The sequence below is a fragment of the Mycteria americana genome, chromosome 8, assembly GCF_035582795.1.
Source record: "Mycteria americana isolate JAX WOST 10 ecotype Jacksonville Zoo and Gardens chromosome 8, USCA_MyAme_1.0, whole genome shotgun sequence".
Lineage (NCBI taxonomy): Eukaryota > Metazoa > Chordata > Aves > Ciconiiformes > Ciconiidae > Mycteria > Mycteria americana.
The window spans coordinates 26,330,207-26,358,150 of record NC_134372.1 but is presented as its reverse complement, the minus strand read 5'-3'; the positions used below and the strand labels follow the sequence as shown (position 1 = coordinate 26,358,150).

The window sequence follows — 27,944 nt, the reverse complement described above, 5'->3', positions numbered from 1 at the left end:
GGTTGGGGGGGGGGGGGGGGGGGGGGAACAGCCAGAATGGAGGAAGGAACAACTAACCAACAACTGCTTTGCACACCCTTCACATTTCCACACTTTCTGTGGCAGGAAAAGCTCAACAAGGAATCAAAGGCAGAAGAACCTTTAACACAGTCAAGAGGCAAGTGCGGTCATAAAGAGGCAAGTGCCATCCAGCCAGGCGTGCTGCCCGGCTCTTAGCCCTGCCCGTGCCGCGCAGTCTGCCCGCTGTCACTCTACATGCGCCGATAGGACATTTGATTTGGTTCTCATTCTGCTTATGGAAAATTGGGAGCAACAGCATCGGACCTGAGGAGAGACAGGAGGAGGAAAGTGAGCATCGGGGCACTGCCAACTCGACAGAGAGCTCCTCTGGCCCCAGGCGGCTGGGCATGCTGCCCCACATCCTGCCACCCCGCTCCCAGCCAGGCCTGGCCGCACCCTCCACACCCCCTGGATGTGGGGACAGCGGGGGAGCCTCAGCCTGCTTTAGAAGGGGTGGCAGGGTGAGAGGGGAAGGCAGGGCTGAACAAGGCAAGGGAGAGATGCAGTCCAGCAAAGCAGTGCTTTCATGGGCAACCAGACACAAGTTTGGACTTTTTTCTCCCCAGCCTCCTGCGTTAAGTCCCTCTCCACTTCCTCAAACACCTCCTCTAGCCCTCTAGTTCCCACAACCAGGGAAAGCCATTTACCCATTTCACTCGCTGGGAAGAGCGTCTCTCTTCCTCTGCTTGAGGGTACCAGGAAAGAATTTCTGACTCAGGTTTACAGAACTGATACTTCCCAAAGCACCACCTTGAAACTCCACCATCAGGTTTAGACACTGTCAAGCACCCATATACAATGATCGACATTTTTCACCTATCAAAATTCCCACACTGAACCCATTCTTCTCCCCCATGCCTCTTCTGCCTTGGCTCTCCGGGAGCTGGGAATGCCAACAGACAAGAGCTGAAAAATGGGCAAGACTCCCTCCCCCCAGCAACTTTAACAGGCCACGAGAAACACCCACTCCCGCCTCTTCTCAATAGAGCAATTCAATACATGTTTAAAATCAGTTCAGAAATTGATGTTAAAACCCCAAACCAACCCTGCTGGTATTAGCACAGTTTAAGAGCACAAGAGACCCCTACACCTCTCAGGCCAGGCAGCCTGCAGGTCAGGCAGATGAAAGGATGGAGGGCTGGAAACGCTCGCCAAAGCCTTCAGCAGCATCTGCAGGAGCATTAGTGTTAGTGAGGGCCCTGTGGCATGTCAGCAACACTGCAGACAGTTCCTCAGCCCAGACACTGATAACTGAGCTCATGCACCGGTTGCATCCCAGGGTGGGAGGAAAGAGCTACTCCCTGCTCAGCACATCTTTAGAAAAAGCCATCCACCCAGGCTGAGAGGAGACAAGCATGGGGATCTGCACATGGAGAACACCCAACTTCCAGCCATGCATTGGTGACTTCTCATCTGACCAGCCATGTAACAGACAGACCGAGACTGCTACCTTGGGCACTGGCTGTTTGCGTCCAATGTACCCCCAACAGCCGACTCCCACGCTGTACCCAAAACCTTGCACCTCCTCTGCGGCCCCGTGGAAGCGGAGACAATCTGCCACAGTGAAACTCTCAGGGCTGACAGCATGAAGAACTGCAACCAAAGACTAAGAGATCCCAAAATACTCAGACAAGAGGGGCTGGAAGAGCCAACCTGACCTCCTCGAGGCAATGCCTTCAGCTCTCACTTATTCTGGCTATCCCATAGATTTGAGACAGCAGACGTTCAGATGTATAGATATTTATTGGTTTCAGTGAATTATACAAATGGATTGACCTGCTATCAATGCCAATAGAACATTACTGGAACATGGAATGTAAACAGATGTTTCAAATAGAAACATTGCAACCTTATAAAAAATTAACTATTTGACAATGCCGCAGAAGGAAATTCTGTGTTTAGGTGCTGGTGGGAAACCACTATCTCCAGCTTCTAGGTTTGAGTGTCACCAGAACCACTTGATGAAGTTACACACAGAACAAGTAGAGGAGGCAACTGTGAATTGTGGGGCTATAAAGCCATCAAGTGATCTGATGAAACAACGCGCAAGATGAACCCCCCACCCCCCACAACAGGATCGGCACTCCAGAACTCAACAAATGGCTGACTGTTAAAACACTATGTGGGATCCCAAGTCCTGGATCAGTAGCTGCACAGCCCCCTCCCCAACAGACCACGTCACTGTTTGCTGATCCTTCTTCCTCCCTGTGCTCTCTTCCCTGGCCTCCTCTCCGCTCCTTCATCTTGCGGTGCTGGATTGAACCACTCCAGAGCTGTGCTCTGGCACAAGACTGCGTCTGGCACGAATTCGCATGGGAGCCACGTCATGAGGTACGTGGTTGCACACCTATCACAAGAAGTCTTGCAACATTGACTTTCCTGAGCTCAGTGGGAAAGTCTGGATAGTCCCTCCCCCCTCCTGCCACAAGAGCAGCCCTCACATTCACAAGTTTCCAAAGCAGGTCTATTGAGTTTCTTCTCAGAGCGAGCCTTTGTCAAACACACCTGGAGGAGGGATCTCGCCTCTCCCCAGCAACTTGGATCAGTGCCTTCATTTTAATGCTCCAAACTAATCCTGAGATGCTGCTGGGTTTGTGGGCTGTTTTCTGTTGAACCTCCCCCCAGCTGCCCCAGCATTTGCAATTGAAACTGGAATTCAAGGGCCAAATTCAAGCCCAGAGTGAGCAGTAGGACTTGGACCTCAAAACAGAGTTGCACCTGCTGACCCCCAGCCTGAATTTGGTTCATCCAGAGTCTACAAGTCAGAAAGGCAAGTTTAGAAAGAGGCATGCTAAGGGCTGATGGTGGAACGACCAATTTGTCCCCACCATGCTGGTGGGGAAGGCTGGACTGAGAAGGAAGAGAAGGATCCACAGAGATGTGGAACCAGAATCAGTTGTGTTGAGCCCTGGGGATATTCACTACATATTTAGCTCTTGCAAGACCATTTGCCCAGGGCTTTGGTACCACAGGGTTAGAGTTACATTAACCACAACCACCAGAGAGGAACTGAGGTTTATGACTCCCCCCCCCAAGGTTAGATTTCTGCTGAGTATAAAGGGGAGGGGAAGGAGGGGGGGTCCTTGGTTCTTTTCCCTTCACTGTGTGACCAAAGGTTTTGCTTTTATTTGTAAACATCTTGAATTACCCGTCATTTTCCAGTCTTCATCGCGCTGTTGTCAGGCCACTGGAGAGCACAGCGTTTTCTGAGCTGGGCTGGGACTGCTCCTTCACCACTGGATCTGCAGGAGACACAGACCAGGCAGGAAAGGGAAACAGCATTTAATAAAGCGGAAGCTCCACCCTGGCAAACTCTTCCAGAGAAACTGCCCTCAAAACCCACACGCAGCTAAGGCTTTCGCAGAGCGGGGAGCCAAAATTTGTACCCACAACCCAAGACCCCTCTCCATCCCAGCTGGCCACAGACTCACAGAACATCCCATCTCCACAGACTCACAGAAATAGGGGTGCTCCATCGCCTCCTTGGCAGTCAGCCTCTGTTGATGGTCATAGCGCAGGAGCTTGTCCAGGAGGTCTAGAACTTCAGGACTGACCAGGTGTCTGTTCTCACTGTGGATGAAGTTCTCCCAGCGCTTCCGGGAATGCCTGCAAAGGGACCAGCTGTCACTGCCCAGCTCTGACGAGCACAGCAGTACTGAGAGGTCCCAGGGGAATCACCTGCCACTATCCACTTCTGAGAAGAGATGGCTGCGATGGACACTGCCTACAGCTCTTCCTTGCACAAGCTACTGCTCAGCAAGTACTTGCCAAGGGGGAAAACCCTCTTCTTCTACACCCTATGTCCTATGCCTGGGAAAGCACGCTATTGCACATTCCCTTCTGTCTACAGGGACTAGACAACAGAATGCAGCAGACAGGGTGACACCCTTGGGACCAGAAGCGCTCTGGCTTGCCAGCTAGTCTCACAGAAGCTGTCCTCACTATCCCATCCACCTCTCATCCTTTTCAGAAATGTCAGCTGGGAGATTTTGAGCCCCTCAGTCCATACTCAACTCCAGTGTCTACATCTCCACTTCTAGGATGTCAATAAGCAGGAGAAGGAAGAAACAGGGGATGGCTCGTGGATCATGGGAGAAGCAAAAGGAAAGAGCTTGCATTTCAGTGACCTCCTGAGAGGACATGAGCAGCCAGATGGGAGGCCTGCAAGCAGCACTGTGACCCAGAAGATCAAAGCAGGCCTTTGCTGAGAGTCCTTCAAGGGGATGGACATCAGTTTACCTCCCTCTCTGTGTTACAAGGAAAAAAGGCTGCATTTCACTTCTCCACTTACTGGCCCAAGATATCATTGAAGTGCGGGTCCAGTTCTATGTGGTACTTCTTGAGATATCCATACAGCTCATCTGTGCCCAGGACCTTTGCGATGCGAACCAGCTGGAACAAAAAGGCAGGTTGAGAGAGAGCAGAAGGGCAGGCCACCACTCTTTTGCAGAAGCAGAGCTGCCCAAATCTAGGAGCTCTCCTTCTGGAAACATCCCAGATGGAAGGAATATCTCCCTTGAAACTTGTTTTTGCAACACATGCAGAAAACAAGTCTCCTACACAAGGCAGTGAAGCATAACCTCAGATGGCTTAACTAAGTACGTAGCAACATCCTCCCAGCCTGGTGGTCTGATCCCCAGAACCTCCCCACTATACACACAGAGATGAGGTGGTGACAAATGTCTCATGAAATAAGCCAGGTAGCAAAGTCTTTACTTGGTCATAATTGTCCTGGCCGTGGAAGAAGGGCTCCTTTCGGAAGATCATGCTTGCCAGCATACAGCCTAAACTCCACATGTCTAAGCTGTAGTCATACATCTGAGGGGACAAAGGAGAAGCTGTCAGAAAAGGTATGCTCACCATGGCCCAGTTCCCCAACTGCACAGGCAACCTCAGCCTTTTCACTTCACAGCCAGCCTCTTTCCAACCCAGGCAATGCTCTGGCAGGCAAAACCAGACAGCCCAAAGGTGGCCAAAGTGCAACCACAAGTGGTATCACTGGCTAGCAAGGAGGAGGCAGACTCTTACTTGGTAGTCCACAAGGAGCTCCGGTCCTTTGAAGTACCTAGAGGCCACACGGACATTGTATTCCTGAGCTGGATGGTAGAATTCAGCCAGACCCCAGTCTATTAGCCGCAGCTGAACATGCAATAAAGAGACACAGAGTCAGGAGCCTCAGTATGGACTGGTTAGGTGAAGCCACGTTGGCCAAACCTCTCAATCCTGTGTTGCAAGCATGGAGCCCGGGATGCAGGGAGGCGCTCTGAGGACAGGAGATGCTCTCAGCAGTGCTCTGGTCAGGCTCTTCCCTTCACCCTTCCTCCCCTATCACCTGCTGGTGGGGCAAAGCCCAGCTTAGAGAGCTCCTCTGCCTCCTGACTCCAAGCACACTTACTGCTGGACAACTGGCTCCTTAGCAGCACCACCAGCCACAGCGGACAGGTCATTGCATACTAGGGAACAGGCAAAAGCCAGCTGTCTTATCCTGCTGTTTAGAGAGGCTGGGCTGAAGGCAGTGTTGATTTTAATCGGGGGCTGAGAGCAGGAAACGAGGTAAGAGGGGAGCCCACCACATCATGCAAGGCAGACCATCTCCTCCACAGGGATGGACGACCTGCTGTGTTACTGAAGGACGGTAGGTCTAGTAAGAGATTTCCCCCTCCTTGCCTTGCCTGTACAGCCACCGCTGATTTGACAGGGAGGGACCTGTGGACCAGCAACTAATTCGCTGCTGCAAATCCCAGGTCCCTGGGGAGACAGGCACACACAGCACCCGACGAGGTACAAGTACAGGGTGGGGAAGCTCCCTGTGCTGCCCATTTCCATGGCAGTGAGCTGGGTTCAAAGGTTTCCTGTGATCCAACTAGCACACCCCAGAAGTGAGGAAGCCACTGCGGGACAAGCAGGCTGTACTAGAGGAGGAGCATATGTTCCCTAGGTAAAAATATCCACATGCATTTCAGACAAGGCCACCCTTCTTCTGCCCAGGACCTCTGCACCCTCCTGCCACACCTTCCCAGGTGGAGATTAACAGCCCAGACCTGCTCCACTCAGCAAGGAAACTCAGTGTGGTTGGCTGGGGGGAAGAGCAACCTCCAAGCCATGGACTCTCACTGCGGTGCTCCCCAGTGGGACTCTGGCCATCTCCTGATACAGGCACAACTGGAGGGGAGCCAGTAAAGAAAGGTTAAAGGGGTAAGTACACCTGCCCAGGCTACAGGTACAGAGGTGGCAGAGTTTCAAGTTTCCCTGGAAAAACCCTGCTTGTAAGCCCTGGTGCCACAGTACCTTTTTCTGTTGGTGGTCTATCATGACGTTGTGGGGTTTGACGTCCCTGTGCATGATCCCCATGCTGTGACAGTAATCCAAGGCCTGGCAGACACACGCACATACATTAGACATGTCTGTAAACCACAGGCACAGCATTAACAATACAACAGACAGTTCTCAGCCAGGACCAAGAGTGCCCCACCCACGAGGAAGTGCTACAACACTGGCACAAGAAACTGGCATTTTCAGCTCTTATGCTGCACGTGATGAAGTGACAAGCTGGCAACAAGACTGTATTGATCATGTGTCCTACTGCAGTCACAGGTCCTGGAACAGTGTTCCCTGCACAGTGTTTGAAGAACACTATGCAGAGAGGTGTCCCACCTGGTGACAAGCCCAATGCTCCAACCTGGGTAGCCCTGTGCTTCCTAGGTCATGCTCTCTTCCCCAGAAGGGGAGGATTCTTACATGCATACAGTTTTATGGCCTTCCAGTGCAGCTTTCCATCTGTGTCCCAAAACACACATAAGCTAGAAAGTCACCTCTGTCCTGCTCATTTAAGCCAAACCTGCACTTACAAAAGGCAGGTGACAGCGCATGAGGGAGGGCAATGCTGCTTAAACCTTGAAGGCAGGAGCACATGTAAGCTCTCCAGCTCCATGACCTTGCACCACTTGCCCCCTAACGCAGCTGTTCCCTTGAGCAAGGGGGTGAGAATGTTGTTCTGTCATCTCCAAGGGGGAGGGAAATCCATCCATCAATGTCTATCAGATGCTCTGAGATCTCCAGCAGCACGGAAGGAGGGCACAGCCAGCAGTAATTCAATATCCAAGACAGCAGTGCCAGGGAAGTGACAGTGTCCTTGGGCCCCTGCCACAGCAGGAAGCATAGGAAGCAACAGCTTCCATCACAGCAAGGCCTCAGGGAATATCCCTGCAATGACATGTGGCCTTGCAACCAACAGGAGTCACAGCAAACAGTGATCCTGGGATCTTCAGTACAGGAGATCTATAACAGGTTGGACAAACTGCTTCCAGGGATGAAGCTGTTCTAGTGTCTTGCTTGTCCCAAGGCTGGATCATTTAAATATCATCACCCCTCCAACCCTAATCCTGGGCTGCCTCAGGCTCCCTCCAACCTTCAGTAGGAAGGTCTTTCCCTCGCAGACAGGTGCAGCAAGCTCGGGGGTGCAGAGAAGAAAGCCTCCCTCAAGCTCACTAGACCTATTTCAGGAAGTCTCCTGCAGTCACCAAGTCCTGGAGCACAAAGGGCTTTACCTAGCCTGTCCCACTCATTTCCAGAGGCAGGGGACCTGCAAAGTTCCAGCCCAGAAGTCCCGAGGCCCTGCTAGGATCTGACACAGCCAAGCTGCTGCTCCAGCAGATCAGCACAGAACAGCCCTGGGATCAGCTGAAACCTCTAAGCAATCTCTAATGCCCTGCTGCCTCCCGTGTCCTGCAGCCAGAGACCCCAGAGAAGCAGTGCAGCAGATCTCACAGATTTGCCATATGGCTCTAAGCATTTCCATGGGGAGGTGCAAGCTAGGCTAGTTAAGAAGAGGCATTTAGGGCAGTCCTTACCCTTCATCAGAGGGGCAGGGAAAGCTTTGGCTGGGAGGTCTCAAAGGAAAATATCAGTATTATATCAACATGTAACAGCCAGCATAACCAGAAGCTTCGTTTCCCAAGACCGCATCCATGGGGTTCTGTGACCACAGGGCACTGAGCTGGCCAGCTTGTTGAAGTGTCCTAGATCGCCCACCAGAGACAGAGGGGTCTAAGACCAAGTGGGCAGAAGTCACCTTCTGGGGCTGCATTTGACTACTGCAGCAGAAGAAAGCCTGGAGCTGGCAATCCCTCTCTTCCACTCTCCCTAGCGTGCTAAAGAGTCCCCAGTTCCTCAGCCCTGCAAACACCTCTCGGTGCTTGTACTGGGTCTGGCTGGGAGGGAGTTAATTTTCCTCATAGCAGCCCAATGGTGCTAGAGACACAGGGAGACCAAGCACAGCCCTACCTGGCCACTAACAATCACAAATGCTTCACAGGGAAAGAACAGACCCTAGAGAATCAGAGACTCTTTGGAGGTGATCAAAGATCCCCAGTTTGGCTGTAATACCTCGCAGCAACAAGCCAGGTAACTAGATCTCTTCCCAGACCTTTCCGGGTTATGAGACATGGATTCTGCATTGAACATGAGAGAAGTAACCACTTGGTAGCACTGCCCTGTGAGCCCCACTAGTGCCTCTCTCATTTCTGGTCTCCCCATACAGACTGCCATATGCAATGCCACTCACCTTCAGCAGCTCATACATATAAAACCGAATATCAAAGTCCGTCAGGATCTGGTACAGTTGCTGAAACAGATGGGGGGGGGGGGGGGGGGGGGAACAAAAAATAAATACTCCAGATTTGGATTAGTTTAATTTCCTGCACCCCACTTGCCTCCAATCACTGATCCCATTCCAGATCCCCTTGAATGCTGCCACTCCCAAGAGCTGTCCTGGTCTCAGACCTGCCAGGGGCTACACGCTAGGAAATCCAGAAAGGATGCAAGAGCTCCCATGAAATGCTACTGGGATCATTCAGACCTGTCACAACTTCTTTCCAGCAGGAGGCAGGCAGGCTGTCTGTCCAAGGAGAAGATAGCAAGCCCTTCAGAGCATGCTGGAGTTGGCACAGATGATCTTGACTCTCTGTTCACATGCACAGTCATCACAGTGACTTGACAATATGGATAACAGCATTCAGAGCAGGCAGGCTGGGAACACAAGGGCAAGGCTTCCAAATGCTCAATGTGGGGCAGGGAGAGGAAAACATTAACCTAAAGGAGCATGGGGTGGGGAAGCACAAAGGGTAGAGACAGCCTCAGAGCTGTGGAGGCTCCCCTCTATCCCAGGATAAAGGCTAATGCAACTCAACAGCACAGAAATGCTTGTAGGGCCAAGGAGAGCACAGCTTGGAGTCTCAGGGAAGTGCCTGTTGCCAGCACACATTCGCCAACCTCCTCTCCTCTGGGTCCTTCTCTGGCTACTCATGCAAAAGTGACAAAGGTCCAGGGTGCACTTTAACCTGCACCATGCCACCAGCACTGTCACTGGAGAACTCATCATCCTGCTGCTCCCATGCCAGGTCATAACTGGCCCCAAATTTGCCTTTCGCTCTGTATCTGTCCTTGGCAGCAGTGCCAGCCCAACCCTGTTAGACTGTGCTCTCATCCAGGGAAAGCAAGGCGAGATGCCAGGGCAGGGCAAGGAAAGACATTCAGAGGGCAGCAGTAGGACCAGACCCCACTGCCCTTTCTAACAAACAAGGATCATCTCACAGCTCAGTCAAACCACCAATTGCATCAGCACTGGAGCCAGCTGCCCATCACGGGCACCACTTGGCAGCTTCAGGAAAAAAATCCCAGAGTGAGGGATCGAAATTCACATTCCAAGAAAGCAGCTCTGGCCCCAGATCCCCTCCAGGCCCATGCTGAGATCCTCAGGATCCTGCCTTACTTAGGGCCAGCTCCGAACAGCCCCACCATCCCCAACACTGCTCTGGAAAATCATTTGACAACATACAAGCATCACTTACACACACAGAGCTTTAACAGCCTCCAGGACACAAGCTGCATTGTATTTTCATGAGCTGGGATAATCCTAACGCTTCAGAGCAACCCACTGAAGCAGACAAGTGAGAAGGGAGCAAAAAAGACATAGCCACAAGCTACAGCAGGGACAGATTTCCTGACTCGGTTGCGCATGGCTCTGATGCATGACCCAGGGCCAGCAGAGGACAGCTGAGCCCTTCCAGGAGTTTGTTTAAATGGCTTGCTTAGGTAACAAACACTATGGTGGGGCAGAGATGCTTAAAACATGTCTTTCTGGGAATCACTACCCTGTTCAACTTTGCCTGGCAACATCAATGCACCTGGGGAAGGAGGAGGGCAGGAGAGGCAGTGGCAGAACAAGGCTAGACCCCATTTTCCCCATTCCCTGGCTCCTCTGCCTCTCTCTGCCTGTAAGCAGGGAGGGGATGGAAGGGAGGTCCCTGATGCCTTTCTTCTCAGGCCCACGATGCTGTTGCTTCTCTGACTCATAGCCTTCAGCAGAGACAGCCATTGGGCAACCAGCTTTCAACAGACTTCCCTAAAAGAGCTGCCTGTGAAACCCAGCTCCTCTGACCCTCTCACTGTGCCAAGGCCAACAGTGGGGCTAGCAGCACCCAGTCTCTGCTTGCTGCAGGGAATGGTCCTTGCAGGAGCATGCTCAGTCCCACTGCAGGAAGCCAGTGAACACAGAAGGCTTTGGACAGAGCCAAGGTTTCCACTGCAAGTGGGTCCCACACAGCAGTTGCCCCAAGAAGGCTTTGACAGTGGACTCCAAATTCCCTTTGCCCAGCCTAGTAGGGGAGAGCAGGCACCTCCTTTGCAGACGTGTCCCATGCTCTGCTCTTACAGCTGGCTCTTCGGAGTAAGACTATCAGAAACATCACTGTGGGGATCACTCAAACCCAGCTCAAACATCTGCTCAGCTAGTTGCCAGCACTCAGGATCACACAAGGCCTCAGAAACCTGGGCTGGTCTTTCTTGATACAGAGCACGAGAAAAGGCCAAACTCATCCATCAGCAGCCTCCACCCCTCTCCAGCTTTTGGTGGTATTTTGGCACACGTCACATAATCGATCGTAAACTAATCCCATTAGTGCCTGAGGAGGCACAAACATGCTTCCCCTATCCACAGGGCTGAGATGAGTTAAACGCTTTTCTCTTTTTTTAATTCTTCTCCTTTGAGTGAGCAACACAGCTGGCTACGTGCAGGAAGCAGCATCTGCAAAGCAACAGGGTGGCTGTGAGGAGGTGTTGCAGGAGAGACACTGCTTTAGGGCAGGCAAGGCAGGGCAGCAGCAAAAGAAAAGGAAACAGCTCCCAAAGCATCCTGGCCTCAGCAGCCACACAAGGGAGGAGAATCTTTCATGCTTCTGCATAGTCTATGCAGGGCAACAACTATTTTTTAAACTAACCTTGGATGTACAGAGATAAAACACAGGCACACACTTCCCTCACAGCAACTCGGCCTGAAAAATTTACCGACGTGCACCCAAAGTGGAAGATTTGACTCAAAAGCCCTCTGTCCCCACAACTCCAAGAGGCTGAACATCCTGAAGCAACCTTTCATTGCTCGCCTTTCTTGCCCATTCTTCAGCTACAAGCCTGCTAGTGTGTTTTAAGAACAAAATAGCAAACCCAATCCAGCACTGCTCCTGAAGTGCTGCACTCTCCCAATCCAGTCCCAATCCAGCACTGCTCCTGCTTCTTTTCCTCTGAGGGATTTGCCTCTTTGGGACAATGAAAGGCACGCTCAGGTATGCTCACAGACTACACAAAATATGCGACAGCTGACAATGGTTGAAGGACAGGCATCTCATTTCTAGTTTGAAACCACTTAGCAAAAGACATTTAATTTCACTGACAGTTACTCAATTGACTGCATGGCTCTGCAGCACAGCTATCATTTAAGGCAGCTGACTGTGGGTAGCTTGAGTGCTCACAGATGACAAGTAATACAGCAGGTCTGAAGAAAAACACTAGCCCTGTACACAAGCTGCCATCCTCACACAGCAGAATACGCATTTAGTCTAGTTCCAACTCATCGGAGCTGTCACTTTCAGAAGGGACCCAGCCGGGTAATTTAAGAAAATGTAATCAGCTCTAGGGAGGTATCACCTAAGTCTCCTGTTTATACCATCATTTAAAAACAGCCAAACCATGTGGAATACAAACTTGCGCTTCTGATCCAGAATCATCCACAGCCATGGCTTAGGCCCCACAGAACTGCAGCTTCTGTCTGTGCAGAGAGCTGAGGAAATCCAGCAGCCATTTTTCATGGGTGCACGGACATGAATAGCGTCCTGCCATTTGAATGAGCAAAGGGGTGAAAGTATTAACATGAAGCAAAAAAAATGTTGAAGGAAAGAAACTGCCAGAAAGGAGACAACTGAGGAGACGTCGAAGCTTGTGAGCAACTATTGCCAACAGGACAGAGAAAAATGCAATCCTGTAAAGCGGTCAGCAACCACCTGCTGTACACAAGCTGCCCTGGCAACCCCCTCACACACCCTGAAGGTGATTTGCCAGTGAGATGCATGGTACTCGTCAGTACTGCTGAATCTAGAAGTCAACGCAGAGATAGGCAGATCAGCAGCAGCCACCTCAAAACAAAGAGAAGAGGTCCCTATCACCTGGATTAGCTCCTGTGGCACTTAACTCCAGCAGAATTTGGCTGCCTGGGGAGATCAGGACTGTGGAACAGAGGGGACAATGCCTGGGTGCTCTCCAGCTGCTTCATGTATAGAGGTATAGGGCAAGCCAAGACCTCCAACACAAGTGGTCTCACCTATTCTGTGCACTTCAGAGCAAGGGAAGACACAGCTTGGGAGCCTCTGTATAGAAGAAGATATCCACAGGTACCTGTGAGTAGCAGCAGCTCTGTAATCTGCCAGTTAGCTGCAGCCCCAAGAACCTACCTAAATAGGCAGCAGAGCTCATGGGAGCATAGCTCAAATAACCCACACGCCCCATATGTAGCTAGTGAAATTCAGGTTACAAATAAGCTCTGAACACGAACAGCCATACCGCATGCCCTGGGGGACATGCTTGCATTCCCAAGACAAGTTATTCCTGCCTTGTACCAATCAGCATCAAAGGCATCAATACTTTCTGTCTTGGACTTATACAGCTGTGAATCTGGACTTTCTCAAGGAGCCAAGCTTTCTCCTAGGAGCCTAGAAATAATCTGCTGCAAACTCATATAGTTGTTTCTAATGCAACAGCCAGAGCTGAGCACTGTTACTTCTGCTGTGGCAGACCAATGTTGCCTTACTGGCTGCAACAGTGCCTGTGATGGCTCTCAGCATGGCTGGGACAGCTGACCTACCACATACTCCAAGCCCTGCATCTTTCAGTTAAGAGTCCCTGTTGGCCACCAGCCTCAAGTTACTACTTAACACTCCACTTTGTGAACATGTGTCAGTTAGTGAGTCATATCTTTCATACTTTTTCCTCTAAGGACACGACAGAGTGGTGTAATCTTTGACTCTTGACTCAAAATCAAACATTTTGACTAGGACACGCACAAAGTGATCCTCAGCAAGGTATGCCACTGCCCTAGCAACCTATTTTATCTCAAGCCATATATTAAAAGGAAAAAAAAAAAAAAAGGAAAAAATCTCCAAATAGAAAGTTAAAAACTTTCAGGATCAGCTGAAGAGTCCCTGGGTCACCAGGAGAAGCATGGGGGCATGTGCATGTTCCCAACATACAAGTGGCACTGGAACAGCACAGCTGGTATCAGTGAAGCCCAGACAAACCAAGTCTGCTTCAATTAGCCCTGAAAGGTCACCACATAGCACTCCTCTCACGGCTGTTTACTTGATGGAGGCAACACTCACCTCCCTTCCCAGAGCTGTCAGGGCAGACGCTGCTGCAAGTTACTATTATTCTAGCCTCTGCAGTAAAGTCTGTACATGAGATTAAATAGCGCTAAGACTACCACCGCCAGCATGGCTGCAGCTCTGGATATGCACAGGGTCCCACCCAGCAGGATTCAGCTTGCCAGACCAACCCCAGAGGGAGAGAAACAACACGTGCTGCCTCACAGTGTACAGGGCTGCAGGTGAGGCAGTCTGTGGGCCAGCTGACAAGCTGCCTCCTTTCCACCAACACCAACCCAGGGTCCTTCTCTGGGTGTTTGGTGTATCTGCTGAAGCTGCATCCTACAAGGTGTATACCTACATAATGCTCCGGCACAAACAGGAAGAAAAAAGCACTGTCCCATAACATGGAATGAAAGAGATCTCTGAACAGTGCAGGAGGGGATGACTACTGGCTTTCTAACAGCAACTGCTCAGCTAATTCTCCACCACTGACTTGATGACTTAGGGTAAAGATTCACATGGGGGAAGCAAAGATACCATTAAAATAGGTGTGGTTGTTAACTATATATCCCTTTTGTGTATCAGCTTACTGCTGCCAGCCAGACGCATTTCAGTAGCACAGGCAGTCGTAGCTGTATTCAGACAGAAGATCCCCTGTTTTAGGAAGGAGTAATACCACTTGGAGCTCCCCAGAAATCAGAAGGGCCAGGGAATACGCTGCAGTGTCAGGCAAGCAGAAAAGCTCTTAAAATACATTCAAGACTGCTCAGTCTGCCACTACCAGGCCCACTGGCAGCTGTCCAGCCTCTGCCACCCCACAGGCCCTAGGTCTGAAGGATTCCAGCACAAATTGGTGTCACCTGCTCCATAAACTGCACTGCTGTAAATAGAGCATCACAGCACAGGGATTGACTTGGGCTGAATATATAGCACAGAGGTAATTACTAAATTGAGAGGGGAGTAAGAATATTTAACCTGTTGTACTTACTCCTCAAAGTTGGGAGGAGATTCAGCCCACAAGCTTTTTATTCCTTCTCATCTAGAGCCCATTTACAGGTTTCTGATTTACATGGGGAAAGAAAGGTGAAGCTGACATAGGTGAAAACTCCAAACTCCCCCCATAGCTCTCAAGGAGTATCTGACAACCCAAGATCACAGCACTCTTAACAGAAATGGGAAGCGTCCCCCCTCCCCCCTCAGGCAGACTTACCTTAAAATCTGTGTTATTGATGTACTCAAACACCAGAGCAGGGGTCTTTGACTGCAAGAGAGAGAGTCATGGTTTAAAACACCCTCTTGACCTTTCTTTGCTCCAAGAGACCTGAGAAAGCTTATGCTTCCTGGTCAACCCTCACTGCAGAGAGCAGGTGGGAGCAGGACAGCGAGAGAAACACAGCCCTGCTCCCACAGCAGGCAGAAGCAAACTCCACTTATGCCCCATGCAGCAAGCACCAACATGGCATTTTGGCCAGTGCTGCTCCTCTCCATGCCACGGAGCACAGACAGCACTGGGCAAGGCAAAAGCTGTCACCTCACATCCCATCACAGGAGGAAGGTCAGCCAGGACTGCCAATGCTATAGCAGTGTCGTTTCCTCTCTGTGGCTGCCAGCAGGCTGGGAGTCACAGACCTCAGCCACCTGCTAGTCAGAGAAAACTTCCTGGGAATGGGGTAATTGTGGCAATACAGACAAAGGATATGACCTCTGGTCACTGGGCAGGACAGCAACCAGAAGGATGAAAAGTGCTTAATATCCAGTTGCCCTGGCAGATACTTATGTTCCAGATGCCAGACAGAAGCTGGAAGGCTACAGGCTCTGCTTTCTTACAGAAAATTTGTAGGGCTACAAAACTTCTCCCCCATCAGACATGGGAAACTCACAGGGTGAGAAGGGGTGTAAAAGAGTCTGGGGAACATGGAGAGGAACACAAGCTCACCCAAACCAACCCACCTCAGGAGACCCTAATGAGCTGGACACTGCTTGCCCCTCGCTGGCATGAAGGCACAGGCACAGGTAGCACCTAACCCAAGGTGAGAGCAGAAGTCATGCAGCAGTGCCTGCCCCGTGCCTGCAGCTGGTGGGGAGGCAAGCCCACCACACATACCGCAACACACAGGCACCTACCACCGGATCCTTGACAGTGTCAATCAGATTAATGATGTTGGTACCACCGCGTAGATTCTCCAAAATCTTAACCTCGCGTTTTATCTTCTTTTTCTTCACTGGCTTAAATAGACAAAAAAAATTAGAAGTGAGAGTCCTTTCAGAAATTAACACTTATTTCTGCCACCAATTTTGACTGGATTATATCACCTCCTCTCCTCTCCCTGCTCCCACCCTCACAAGGGAACATTTTTAGCTTCAAAGAAGAGACAGACACCTTGCATGAACTACGATTTCCCCTCTCATCAGTGAAAGCTTTCCACTCATCAGGGGAAAATCAAACCACTCCAGGCAAACATAACTGTGACTCCAGTAACTGTGGTTAAAAGCACCTTGGACTGCCATGTGGAAATCTCAGCATGCTCGTTCTATGTTATGCATTTAGAGCCACAGGACAAGCACAGTGGACCTCATATCTCAGCATTTGTTTACCAGCACAAACCAGTTTTTTACTCCTTAATCCCAACTCATTTCCCAATGAATACTTTAATCCAATGAAACGACGACCTGAGTCTCCAACACCAAGATTTCTAGTAAGCTCAGGCACTTATGCCCAACTATGTGCATGTGTCTTTTGCAACCACCCCAAGAGCATAGACCCAACTGCACAGCATGCCATCACATCCATATACCATGATTATTTTTAAAGCCTACAGACATTTAAACAGTTTTTGACTCCTCCTTGAATCTGCGTAGTCCCAGGAACTCGCTTTGCAAAAAGTAAGCTTTTCTCTGGACATCACCCTGCAGAGAGTGATAAAGAACAGCTGCTTCCAAGGCAGGGGCTTGGAGGTTGGGTTAGCTTTTACACTCTGCTGATCCAGCGGTTCACTTCAACGAAAATGAACAATCGCTTCTGTAACTCATCCAGTCCCAGAACAACTCTAGCTCTGTGCCTGCTTGAAAGGAAGGCAGCTTAGAGCAGCTACGAGGTGAGACTTTTTTAATGAGCCTTGGCTAGTGACCGGTGTGGGCACCACTGGTTGCGAGTCACTGAGTATAGCAGCCCTTCACTGAAGAGCTGGAACATCCCCTCCTGCACCACCGGTACCATTGCAGAGAGATGCAGAGACATCTTGCAGGGACTGGTAAAGCCCTTGCCCTGTCTGTGAGGTTTGCTGATGAAAACACTCCTCTCCAGACATTTAGCTTTCTAAAACATTCACCATCCAGCACGGAGTCTGATGTGTGAGGAGGGGAGTAATGGGGAATGGCAAAGAGGGACGAGGCACTTTACCAAAGTGACACGTTATCAGATGTCTAACTGAAGAACAAGGAACCACAAGAGCTCAACGGCTTGCGCTCACCACCTTGCCTCTGCCGCAGCCTCCCACTTTGATGATGGCTGCAGAGTGCCGATGGGGCAACTCACACTCCCGTTACAGGTGAATCCAAGGCAATCCCTCGTTTCAGACCCCTCACAGGAATGTACAAGCAGACAAGAGAAGGAACACAAGCTTTTTATATAGTGGGAAAATATGGCACTTATGTAAGTGATAAAATATGCTGTCTTTCTAAGCTCTTCAGGTGGCTGAAACCTTCAGATTCAAATCCTGCCCTCCTCCTCTTCCAAGCTAAAAGGCAGGAGCTATACTTTCAAGCCAAAAGATGAGAATCTCAGCCCGAAGCAAAGTGCCAAAAATAACACTGATGCTGGCACAGGGAGCATCAGCACCTCATAAAGCCACCGTGGAAAACAGCGGCAAGGCCACTGTAGCTGTCAGCCAGAGCTTGAGTGACACAGGGCAGGGTTCGCTGGGGAGGTGCAACCAACAGCCCTGGGGCAGTACCCAGACATGGCTGGAGCTGGTGGGAGGTCAGACAGACAGGGAGAAGCAGCCAGAGCAGGGGGACCAGCAGAAGTGAGGGCTATGCTTCTGAACCTGAGAGGAAGATGCTTCATAAGGGACTGATTTCATTTATGTCAGCATGGGGACAGACACCACCCTTGCATTGCCCACATGCGCTGATCTTACCAGAAGGCCACGATGGAATCAGAGGATGTAATTCGGTTACTCTGCTCGTCCAGCAAGGCAGATGCACACACAAGCTGTTTTCCAAGGAACTTCAAAGAGGGAGCTGAGCCACTGCCATCTTGAACATGCTTACTGAATGGCCTGGCTACTGATGCATAGACATGCATCACAGTCTCCCTGCTGTGACACACGCACCTGATCGGGAGGTGAAACAGCGCCTGAACACAGCCAAGAGGACCCAAAGCCCACTTTGAAATACCTTTGTACTGTAGTTATTTCAAGGGCCTTTTGCATCAGCTAGGTAGGGGAAGATATCCCTCCAAGATTTCCATTTCTCATTCCATAGCAACCACCACTCCCACTGGAGCAGAAGATGTTTTCTTCCAGTCACTTCCACATGTTTCCACCTTTTTCAGGATGGGAAAATGATGCCCTGCGTGATCTCCACCAGAAACCTACCGCTACAGACAACACACTTATTAAAAGACACAAGCAGACGGAATCAGCAACTTTTGGAAAAAAGGAGAGAAGAAAGTTGGTCTTTTTTTAATGTAATGCCTGCAGATAATGGCCAACGGCAGCATCTCTGACATCACCAAGGGAAGACACTCCAGCAAACACTGTCTCAGCACAAGGGAGAGTTAAAAGCTACTCGCTGTTTGCACGTTTTCCTGCTAAGCTGCAGTAGCGCAGAGCTCAGACCAGGCTGTCCACACATGGCTACACTACCTCCACGTCACCGCAAGCCTCTGGGCAAGGTGGGGGTATGGGAAGCCCTGCTCATTGCAGGGTTGTAAGCAGTGCATCGTCAGAGTGCTTTCCGTACCTGCAGCCAGTGGTCAGGACAGGGTTTTCCACCTCTAGGTAAATAGGGATGAGGCAGGGAGAAATGCCACAGTGCTGAAGTAATGTTGTCTTAGAGAAAAAGCTATTGCCTGGAATTTTCCTCAGAGAGCAATGCAGGGGAACAGAGGATTTCCCCATTTCAGATTTGCAGGAGAGAACAGTGGCGACCACTGGCCTCCACCCCACCCCGCACAGCTTTCACCTTACCAGCCTACCCAGCCACACAGCACCTCCTACCCACACATTGTCCCATGCCATTGCTCCAGACACAACTGCAAATGCCGTCTACTACCCAAGAGCACATCATTGGGGCTCAGTTTTTGCCAAGTAACTGATCCCAAGCCCAGGCTCTTGCATCTGGCAAGTGAAACAGCTTAGTGCAAACCACTCCAGCACACAGCCAGTACTGCACTGGAGCTAACTGGTCACAACCACAGAAACTGCTGACTTCCCTCCTGTCCCCAAGCACCAGTACTGCTGAAACCACAGGCAATCAGCAGCATATTCTCCAAGCACCAGGATTAAGTCTGGGTTGCTACAACTGTCTCTCAGAGTCACCTGATCTGTCTCTCCAAGGATGTTGACTCCAAACACACATGGATTAAATGTGAACTAACTGAAGCTATTATGGTGTCCAACCATCTGCCTCTCCCAGCAGGGATAGCTTCTAAAACACCAGCCCTTGCAGCCAGAGTATTTTAACAGTACTCCTTTAAGGCTATTTTATTAAACCAGACTATGAACAATGGCATTTCAGGTTGTGTTTCCTACACGGCTCAGTCCCCCTGCCCTGGGAGGAGGATTTCCAGCAGAGGAATGGAGCAGGCACCTAGGCAAAATTAACTGCTCCCAAGTTTGATCCGGCTGTGTTCGTGAGGCAATGTTTTATACAGGTGCAGACTCCAACTCCCATGGCAGAGGCATTGCAAAGCTTTTCTCCATGCTGGGATTCTCCAGTGACCAGCATGAGTCAAACCCTCACTGCAGCCTTTTCCTCTGAGACAGGCTCTGACAGAGTCCCTCTGCTCTATGCAAACACCTATTTCCACGAAATCTGTAAAAACTTGACAGCTTGGAGACTTCAGTTGCATTTGGTTGAAATTGACCAACCAGTGCAAAAACTACTGGGGGGGAGGAGGGGGAGAAAGGCTGACAGACAGCAGGATTGCATAAGGCTCGTTTCCATAGGAAACCAGGCTAAAAGACATGTTTCATTTTAACTGTGTCTACACTGGGAGGGGTTTAATTACTTCAACTGCAGCAGTACCCTTAAAACAACATGATCATCTAGCACAAGTCAGTTTTCCAGTTTCCCAGAAAATTGCTTCCATCCTCAGGCAAACTGGAAGTGAGGTGGCTGTAGATGGTGGAGACAAAACATGCAGCTCATGGCCGTCCACTACACTGAGCGCCCAAAGCAGAGGGACAAGGTGACCTCCAGCCACAGGAGGATGGTCTCTGCTGGACCTGGCAGCTCTCACTCAACTGTCCCCAGCCAGCCACCCTTTGTGCTGGTTTCCCACCCTACCAGCCAAAAGGATCCCCATGAGGGTGCTTCAATCCACTTGAAAGTCAGGCAGAAGAGGCAGTGACAGTGGCCAGCGCTATCCCAACTGCCTTAGCCCAAGGATCAGGGAGCATCATGTGATGCCATCCCTCTGCAGAGGTGAGAAATTGCAAAGCAACTACTTATCCCATGCCGTCAGGTACATGCAGAAGAACACCCCTCTCTGTGACCGAGAGATCAGATCCTGGGTCATTTTCCATGAGATCATGTAAACTTGTAAGCAGAAAAGGGGTCCAGCTGCAGCAAACACCAGCTGGGAAAATTAACATTGTTTGCTAAAATAAACCTTGAAATACAAGGCTGCAACCATCACTTCCTGTCTTGCATGAATAAATGGCTGCCTGGTTAATAATCTTTTTTGCTTGGTTTCTAAAGGAAAGGGAGTACACTCTTCTGTCAGATGCTTCAGCTCCAGCCTTCCCCAACAACCTGGGGACCCATCGCTTGAATTCAAGCAAAGAGAGAAAATAAATTTGTTATCCAAAGTTCTCAGCGCATTTCGATACTGAGAAAGGAAAGTAGTGACCAGGAAGGCATGTGAAATATGAGTTAAATCTAAAGTATAAAAATCATTTTACATTAGCCAAAAGCAGGCAGCGCACACGCTGCCAGCTGAGGAGCACACGTGCTGCTCCAAAGGAGTCACAGAAGGTGCTGGGTTTTGCTCAGCAGGTGCTCTAAGAAAGAACTGGGGTTAGCGCAGCAGGAGAAAGTTTAGCAGTCAAAAGATACAAATCCACGAGAAACTAGTCATTTATTCCACCACCCATGAAGAAAAAAGATCTATTCTTTGCTCACCAAACCTGAATAGCCCGGAAACACTATGATGTTTCCAGTGAACGAGCAGGGAAATCTCAACACACAGAATCCAGGACCAGAAAAAGGCTCAAGCAGCATCCTTATGACAGGCTTTAAACATTTAAAAGCTGGCACTAGAAGCTCATTCGTCTCTAGCAAGTATTATTGAAAGGATCACAATAATCAGCCTATAAAGCCTGATGCCAATTGCTCAATAGGAAAATTGGCTTCAGAGCAGCAGTGCTTATTTTGCCAGACATCAGCTGGGAAACCAAACAATTGTATTCAAAAGAGCTACAAAATCAAGGAGCCTACTTGTGTTAATATTCTGTTGCTTGTTTGCATCTTACAACTTCCATTATGGGAATTTAGACTTTCCTGAGCTGCTCTTGAATTTTAAAAAAGAGGGAAAAAAAATACCCTGAAACTACTAAGCACTTTTGCTTTTTTATTTACGTTCAGTAGAATATACCAGCAGGTATTTTGATGGCAGTGCCGTTCTTTCCTTCAGAATACCTTTCCTGCCCCCATAGCGCATCCCGAAACAGCCCTTCTGGAGCTTCAGGACTGCCCACAATGCATCAAGACTTCTGCAGTCAACTAAAAGGGAGATGCACAAGGACCAAGCCCCGATCCCCACCACCACCATTACAAGGGATGAGAATCATTCATTCAGGCTCTGCCCTAGGCCACTGCAAACAGATACAGTGCCATAACTCACCCTCTTCCTCACAGGAGCCACAGCTTCCTTGGTGCTAGAACACCACTGTGAGAGTTATCAGCAGCATCTCCAGGCCTCTGCGAGACAGCTGGTACTGTCTCAGTTGGTCTCAGCTCCAAACAAGTCTGGACTCCAGCAGCCAACTGTGCCAAGCTCAGTGTGGGAAACTGGTGTTTAAAAGAGAAGAGCTGTGTACCCAGCTCTCTTGCAAAAGGGCTCATTTCAAGACTGCCAGAGGAGGAAGTGAGCCATGGAGAGCTGATTCAGTGCATGCAAACACAGGAGGGGCAAGAGGCACAGATAGCTACCAGGAGCAGGCATTGAACAGCTTTTGTGAAAGGTCACCGATGCAGTCAAAAGCTCCAGCCTGAGGGACTAATATCACACAATCCTATTTCCCTGTGCAATCCCTTCTGCACACCAGCATGGGAGTCATTTCAGCCCCCATCTAGAACATGCTGATGTATGTGGGCTCTAGAGCTTTTAGAGACAGAAGAAAATTTACCAGAGGCACAGGGCTACCTCCCCCAAATGGTTCTCTAGCTACTAGAGCAATAATTTTGAGTTCAACACTGGAAGGACCTTGCAGCAGTGCCTGGTATGAGCAGCACCTCTGGAGGGTTCACACAGCCCAAAAGGGGGAACAGGGGAAAACCAAACCCAAACAAACAAGAATGCACTTGTGAAACCACATACATGGTTGAAAGTTCCAGTTCATGGACTCAGCACAGAGGGACAAAAGCCACCAAAGGAGAAAGGGGCTATTTCATCACTGCTGCAGAACCTCCATTTCACTGGTCCCCCTCCTTGTAACTGCATTCTCCCCTGACCTCCACCTGCGTGTTGTGCCTATGCAGATAGTAACCATACAAGGAGACAAAACAGCCTCTTTACGTGATGGGTTTAATGCTCTGTAGGCAAGTAGAACATACACAGACACACACGTGCATCAGGAAAGCAGGAGTACTCCTGCACAGAGCTGACAATATGGATGCTGTAATCTCCATCTTGAGCAGACACTCAGATGGTGGTAATCAGTACAAGACAACAGGCTGTGGAGGACACCGTGGTACAGCTGCAGCTCACCAACAGGCGTAACTGTAGGTAACTTTAACAGCAGCATTCTCACCACAAAGAATCAGCCACAAAAGTTACAAGCAATGTGGAAAGTTTATCTTTGGCTTTTAGAGTGGCAGCTTGCAATGCTCTTCACATCCCCCAGGAATACTGTTACCCAAGAACGGAGGATTCACTTTTAAGGCACACGAAGAAACTGGCAGACACTTCGGAGCTGTGTTACTGCTTAATTAAAAAAAAAGCAAAATGAGAAGTTCATCAAAGAGACAGCACAAGTTACAGACAGACCTCAGCAGTCCACCAAAAATCTAAATCTACATGGTTAGATATGAAAGAGCAGAGCTGTGCTTAAGATACCTGCATTGGATGTAGACAATACATGACTCACTGGAAACAAAGATGTCTTAAACTTCCTTTGTATATGCCAAAGAATGTCAGACCTCATCCTAGGAGTCAAACCTTAGCATCAAATTTAAGCAAGACACAAAAGCACATACAGGGCATGTTCACACATTCCCTCTTCCTGGCTTGGCCCTCCCCTAAGCATGCAGGAAGCATGCTCACAGCTGTACCAAGGCCAGCCAGATCAAAAAGCCCACAAAAGCTGCCTCCGCCAGCTAGGGACTGCAGGAGCACAGCTGCTGGCTAATTCCATGCCCTGCTACCCGGGAAGGGTAGGCAGATCAGTACAGTGCAGAGTCCTCCACTACCTACCAAGATGACTTCAGCCCCCTGGCTTTTTTTTGCTGAATCTTTGCTCCTTGAACAGGTTGAAAAGGTGGGGAGTTGCCCTCTGCCTGCTTCTCAAGATAAAAGCTTTTGGAGGACACTTGGCAGGGGGTGTCTGTGGGGCAAACCAGGGCTCCTGCCTTGCTGCTTTGCGCACACTATCCTACATGGCGCATCCTGATGTCTTGCTGCAGTGGAGAGAGAAGCAGCCTGCTTGCTTCATTTACCTTTTTTTAAAAGACCTGCAGAATTTTCCTGGACAAAGTGACATTAAGAGCACCATATTTGCAAAGAAAGGCACTTGACCCAGGAAATGGTAATGTTATAGTCATCTCCATGATCTTAGTTCTGCTCCTTCGCTGACACATGTTATGACCACAATTAGTGGCATAAGCACATCCCATTTTCCTGCAGGATTATGCTTGGTCCTGCACTTGGGGTAGCAGAACAGAAAGGCAATGCTGGGTACTCGCCAGGGAAACAGGGCATCTTGCTTTATGCAAGTCCAAAAGGCCTGGGGCACTGTGATACCAATCAGAGCCATTAACTCCCTGGCCTTGTCCAATGCTAAAGTCTTCATAGGACACTTAAACAAACAAGGCAAGTGGCTGCCAGAAGAGGAAGAGGAGTTGTCTCGTTCATGCAGCACTAGACTAGGACCTACGCTCTAGTCTCAGCTTTGTGGAGGCTAAGGGACTTGCCCAAAGTCACACAGGAAATCTCTGTGGCTCAGTTCTGCATCACAGAAACGGTGATAAAATTTCCTGACTTCTCTGGAGGAGGGTACAAGATGTTCAGGTAGCACACCACCAAAGAAGGGGAGAAAAAAAGGCAGGGGAAGTACTTGCTACATGCTAACTTGAGCTCAGTAAGGATAAGCTGCTTCAAAGAGCGAGGCTGGGAAGAGACACTAGTCACCTCCCATGAGGCGCAGATATTAAAACAGTGACTCTTGCTAAAAATCACTCTAACACATAACATAAATTGTCCTCTCAAAAAACCTTAAAGAGAGAGGAGAAACTGTGCTAAGCAGCCACATCCATTGCCCAGCAACAGTATTCCCCTTTGTCCCACCCCTACAGCCACACAAAAACCTGAATACTTTTGGTTGCATTTCCCACCTCACAGGGTCCAGCCTGAATTAGGAGGAACAGAGAGACCCAGCCTCTTTCCTAAGGCTCCACTGTAGATACATGTAATTACATTTGCAATTAAGTTTGAGTCTAGCTACAGGAAACCAGAGGCACTTTCCACAGATCAGAGTTGCCACACTATTGCCACACTTCACAGGTTTTCATAATGTACACAACACAGTGCTCTGAAACTCACTTTTCACTGACCCACTTTCCACTGAGAAGAAAGTTCATCTTTATTTGTCTGGACTTTCTGCTTTTCCTTGCTCACTCGCAGGAATGCTGTCTGCATGTTAATGCAAGAGCGGGGAGCCAGGGGAACTGGTGGCACACCATCCACTCCACAATCCAGTCCCCTGCTCACAGGGTATTAAGGCAACACATTCAGGCCCCAAGGAGAAGGAGCACCCAGCCACCCTCAGATGACTCTTGACAGCTGACTCACAGCCCAATGCTGACAGGCTCCCTAGACATGAGAGAGTTTGGCTGCCACAGGGAGAGGAGCATTGCGCCAGGGGAGGCTCTTTAGTCGGGGAAGAGGCAAGGAGGAAAATCTCTGATGACTTTCGCCTGCAGTCTCTTCTCAGTCTCATGGTGCCTTTCTATGTGGGACAAGACCTAGGGTCTCAACAAACCACAGTGCTTCTGAAGAGACCACCAGGGGCTCCAGAGCAGCATGCAGAAGTGCAGTTTCCCCAGCCTAGCCACAAGCCATCTTGCCGTAAAACCCAGCTCTGCACTGGCTACCTTTGACTACTCCCTCCTAGCAAAAACTCCTGCCTGCCCCTATTTAAAAAAAAACAAAAACCAAAACCACATAAAGCATCCAAACGAGGGGGAGGCCCAAACAGCATGCCAGAGGAACTCAGCTCGGTGAGGGCACATGAGCCTCACCACTCTGCCCTGACGTCAGGCTCAGCCACAGGGGCTCTCCCGAACAGCTCACCTGACCGCCATCTTGACCACAGCCAAAGCAGGGATGTGCATACCTCCTCCCAGAGGCAGACGGGAGATCACATCTTGCCTAAGAGCAGTGGCCGGACAAACTGTGACAAGTTCTCTGGGAAGCCAAGGAAGACCCCAAGGAAGCAGGCACAGTGAGCGAGTGGGGATATCAGCAAAGACAAAATGAGACAGCTAGCCACACTATCAGAGTGGATCTAGCAAACGCCTTAAGGCTACAGGCCCTGCAGAGAAACATATGTCCTAGGTAGCTGCTAGTCTTAGTGGCTGATTAAGCTCAGACCCCCCTGCATGCTGTGGATTGTGTGCCCAAATTCTTAGAACACCCATGGTCAGATGTGCTCTTGGGAAACAAGTGACAAGTGTTGCTGGTCCAACAAGTGACAGCTCAAGCATCAGCCAAGCCAAAATCTAAAGCACCTCAACTCTAACCTTTCATTTCTGTTTTTTTAACACACCTGTCTACCCCCAGATCACCAACACGGATTGCTGCGAGGACAGCTACCACAGCTCCCTGTGAGCATGCTGCTTCAGTGCCAAACACGGTAAGGCATGCCCTGCAGCGGCTAACCCATGCATTCAGCCACCCCAAACTACAACCTGTTACTGCCGCATGAAGGTCCCCACAGCCCAACCCCACTAAGGCCAACACACCAGAATACAGGTCACTGACGTTGCCAAACTTCAGATGGCCTCTTTCAGTCTCCTCAAGTTTCCATGGTGTTTTTTGCCTGCCTGTGGTGAAGTTATTTCCCATGTAAGAACCTCTAAAGGACTAAATACACAATTTTGCCTGCTTTTTTGACTGCTGAGCAGCCTGGCTCTGAAAAGGCCACATGCTAGCTGTCTAGAGGTTAACAGAAGGATTGCCCCCTCCACGCTTCACATTCCTGTTGACATGGCAGTCCCTGGGCTGTTTTAGACAAGCATTGCCAGATATGCTTTACTAAACGCAGGCAGCACAAGCAACGCTGTTCAAATGTCAGGACTCGCAGCTCTCCTCCTCCAGAGGAGCTCTCAGCCCAGAGCTGTGCTGGACAGGAGACCAAAACATTGCTAGAGCACACAGGACACCAAATCCATTTCCAAATCCACCATTCTAACGTCCTTAACGAGAAAACAAGAGTTCTCAGCTGAAGGAGGAGATCCAACAGTCCTTTGGCCCTGCCAACCCAGCTCTTCTCCCGTTTGCTTCCAGCCACTTGCAAGCCCCTACACCATCAACAGGACACTCACCTTGAGGATCTTCACAACGACCCTCTCGTTGTTGGTGATGTTGATGGCCTCGAAGACCTCACTGTACTTCCCTCGCCCGAGCTTGCGAACCAGCTGGTAGTCGTCCTGATTGCTGCGGGCACCAAGAAGAGAGAGGAGGAAGAGGGGGGGGAGAGGATAACTGACAGGGCATCAGGCCGGGGCGGGGGAGGCCCCTCCCAGCCCCCCCTCAGCCACCCGCAGCCCCCCGAGGACACCCCAAAACGGGGACGACGACGACGCAGGAAGGTGCGGGGCCGCCGGCGGCCCGGGGAAGGGGGGGGGGGGGGGGGGGAGAGGGTCCCCGCGGGGCGCTTTACCCCCAGCTTGGGACGTGCGCCTCGTAGTCCCAGTACTCGCGGCTCCTCAGGCTGTTCACCTCGGCGTACACCCGCGCCCGGCTGCCGGCGGCCGGGCCGGGCATGGCGGCGCCGGGCGACGGCTGCAGGAGGAGGATGAGGGCGCGGGAGGCCGGCGAGGCGAGACGGGGCGCAGCGCGCAGGAAGGCGGCGGCAGGCGGCGGCAGGGCCAGGCCGGAGCGGGACGGGACGGGACGGGACGGGACGGGACGGGACGGGACGGGGCGGGGCGGGGCGGGGCGGGACCGGGACGGGGGCGGCGGGCGCAGGGCCCGCGCGGAGCGTGCCGATGCCCAGGCCCGGTGCCGGCGGCGGCGGCTGCAGCCTGGGCCGGCCCCGAGCGCCGCGCAGCCAACCCGGAAAAGGCGCCGCCGCCGCCGCCGCGAGAGGCGACCGCCCGCCGCCGCTCAGCCGTCTGCCGCGCAGTGCCCCCCGGCGGCGCGGAGGTCCGGTCCCTCGGCGCCCGCTCGCCGGGCTGCTGCCGTCCCGCCTCCCTCCCCACCATTGCAACCGTCACTCACCCGTCAGGCCCCCGTCATCCCTCCTCAGCCCGCCTCCTGTCACCCGCCACGGCCTCGTCACCCAAACCCTTCCCATGCCCACCCAGCCT

The 27,944-nt window shown here is 50.8% G+C and overlaps 1 protein-coding gene across 4 annotated transcripts; it reads right to left on the bottom strand.

The window, feature by feature from the left end:
* Nucleotides 1-15: 15 nt before the first annotated feature.
* On the bottom strand, nt 16-27,527 carry CSNK2A2 (casein kinase 2 alpha 2). Of its 4 annotated transcripts, XM_075510230.1 has the most exons (13): nt 27,296-27,527; nt 26,958-27,069; nt 15,873-15,974; nt 14,959-15,009; nt 12,432-12,524; nt 8,624-8,683; nt 6,349-6,432; nt 5,089-5,199; nt 4,777-4,878; nt 4,352-4,452; nt 3,518-3,666; nt 3,209-3,302; nt 16-324 (listed from the first exon to the last, which is right to left on the bottom strand). In XM_075510230.1, exons 1-12 carry the CDS (start codon nt 27,397-27,399, stop codon nt 3,226-3,228), a joined length of 1,146 nt encoding a protein of 381 aa, XP_075366345.1. In that variant the 5' UTR covers nt 27,400-27,527; the 3' UTR covers nt 16-324; nt 3,209-3,225. The 4 variants fall into 4 exon arrangements, with proteins under 4 accessions (XP_075366345.1, XP_075366344.1, XP_075366347.1 ...); XM_075510229.1 differs by lacking the exon at nt 16-324 and having other exon boundaries at nt 1,785-3,302; XM_075510232.1 differs by lacking the exons at nt 16-324; nt 12,432-12,524 and having other exon boundaries at nt 1,785-3,302.
* Nucleotides 27,528-27,944: the final 417 nt, after the last annotated feature.

Bases quoted from the DNA above. Each gene is read 5' to 3' on its own strand.
- CSNK2A2 (XM_075510230.1), bottom strand. From the start codon at position 27,399: ATGCCCGGCCCGGCCGCCGGCAGCCGGGCGCGGGTGTACGCCGAGGTG. The intron at 15,010-15,872 runs GTAGGTGCCTGT...TCTCTCTTGCAG, and splicing joins ACACTGTCAAGGATCCGGTG to TCAAAGACCCCTGCTCTGGT. The intron at 3,303-3,517 runs GTGAGTCTGTGG...TGTCTCCTGCAG, and splicing joins GATGGAGCACCCCTATTTCT to ATCCAGTGGTGAAGGAGCAG.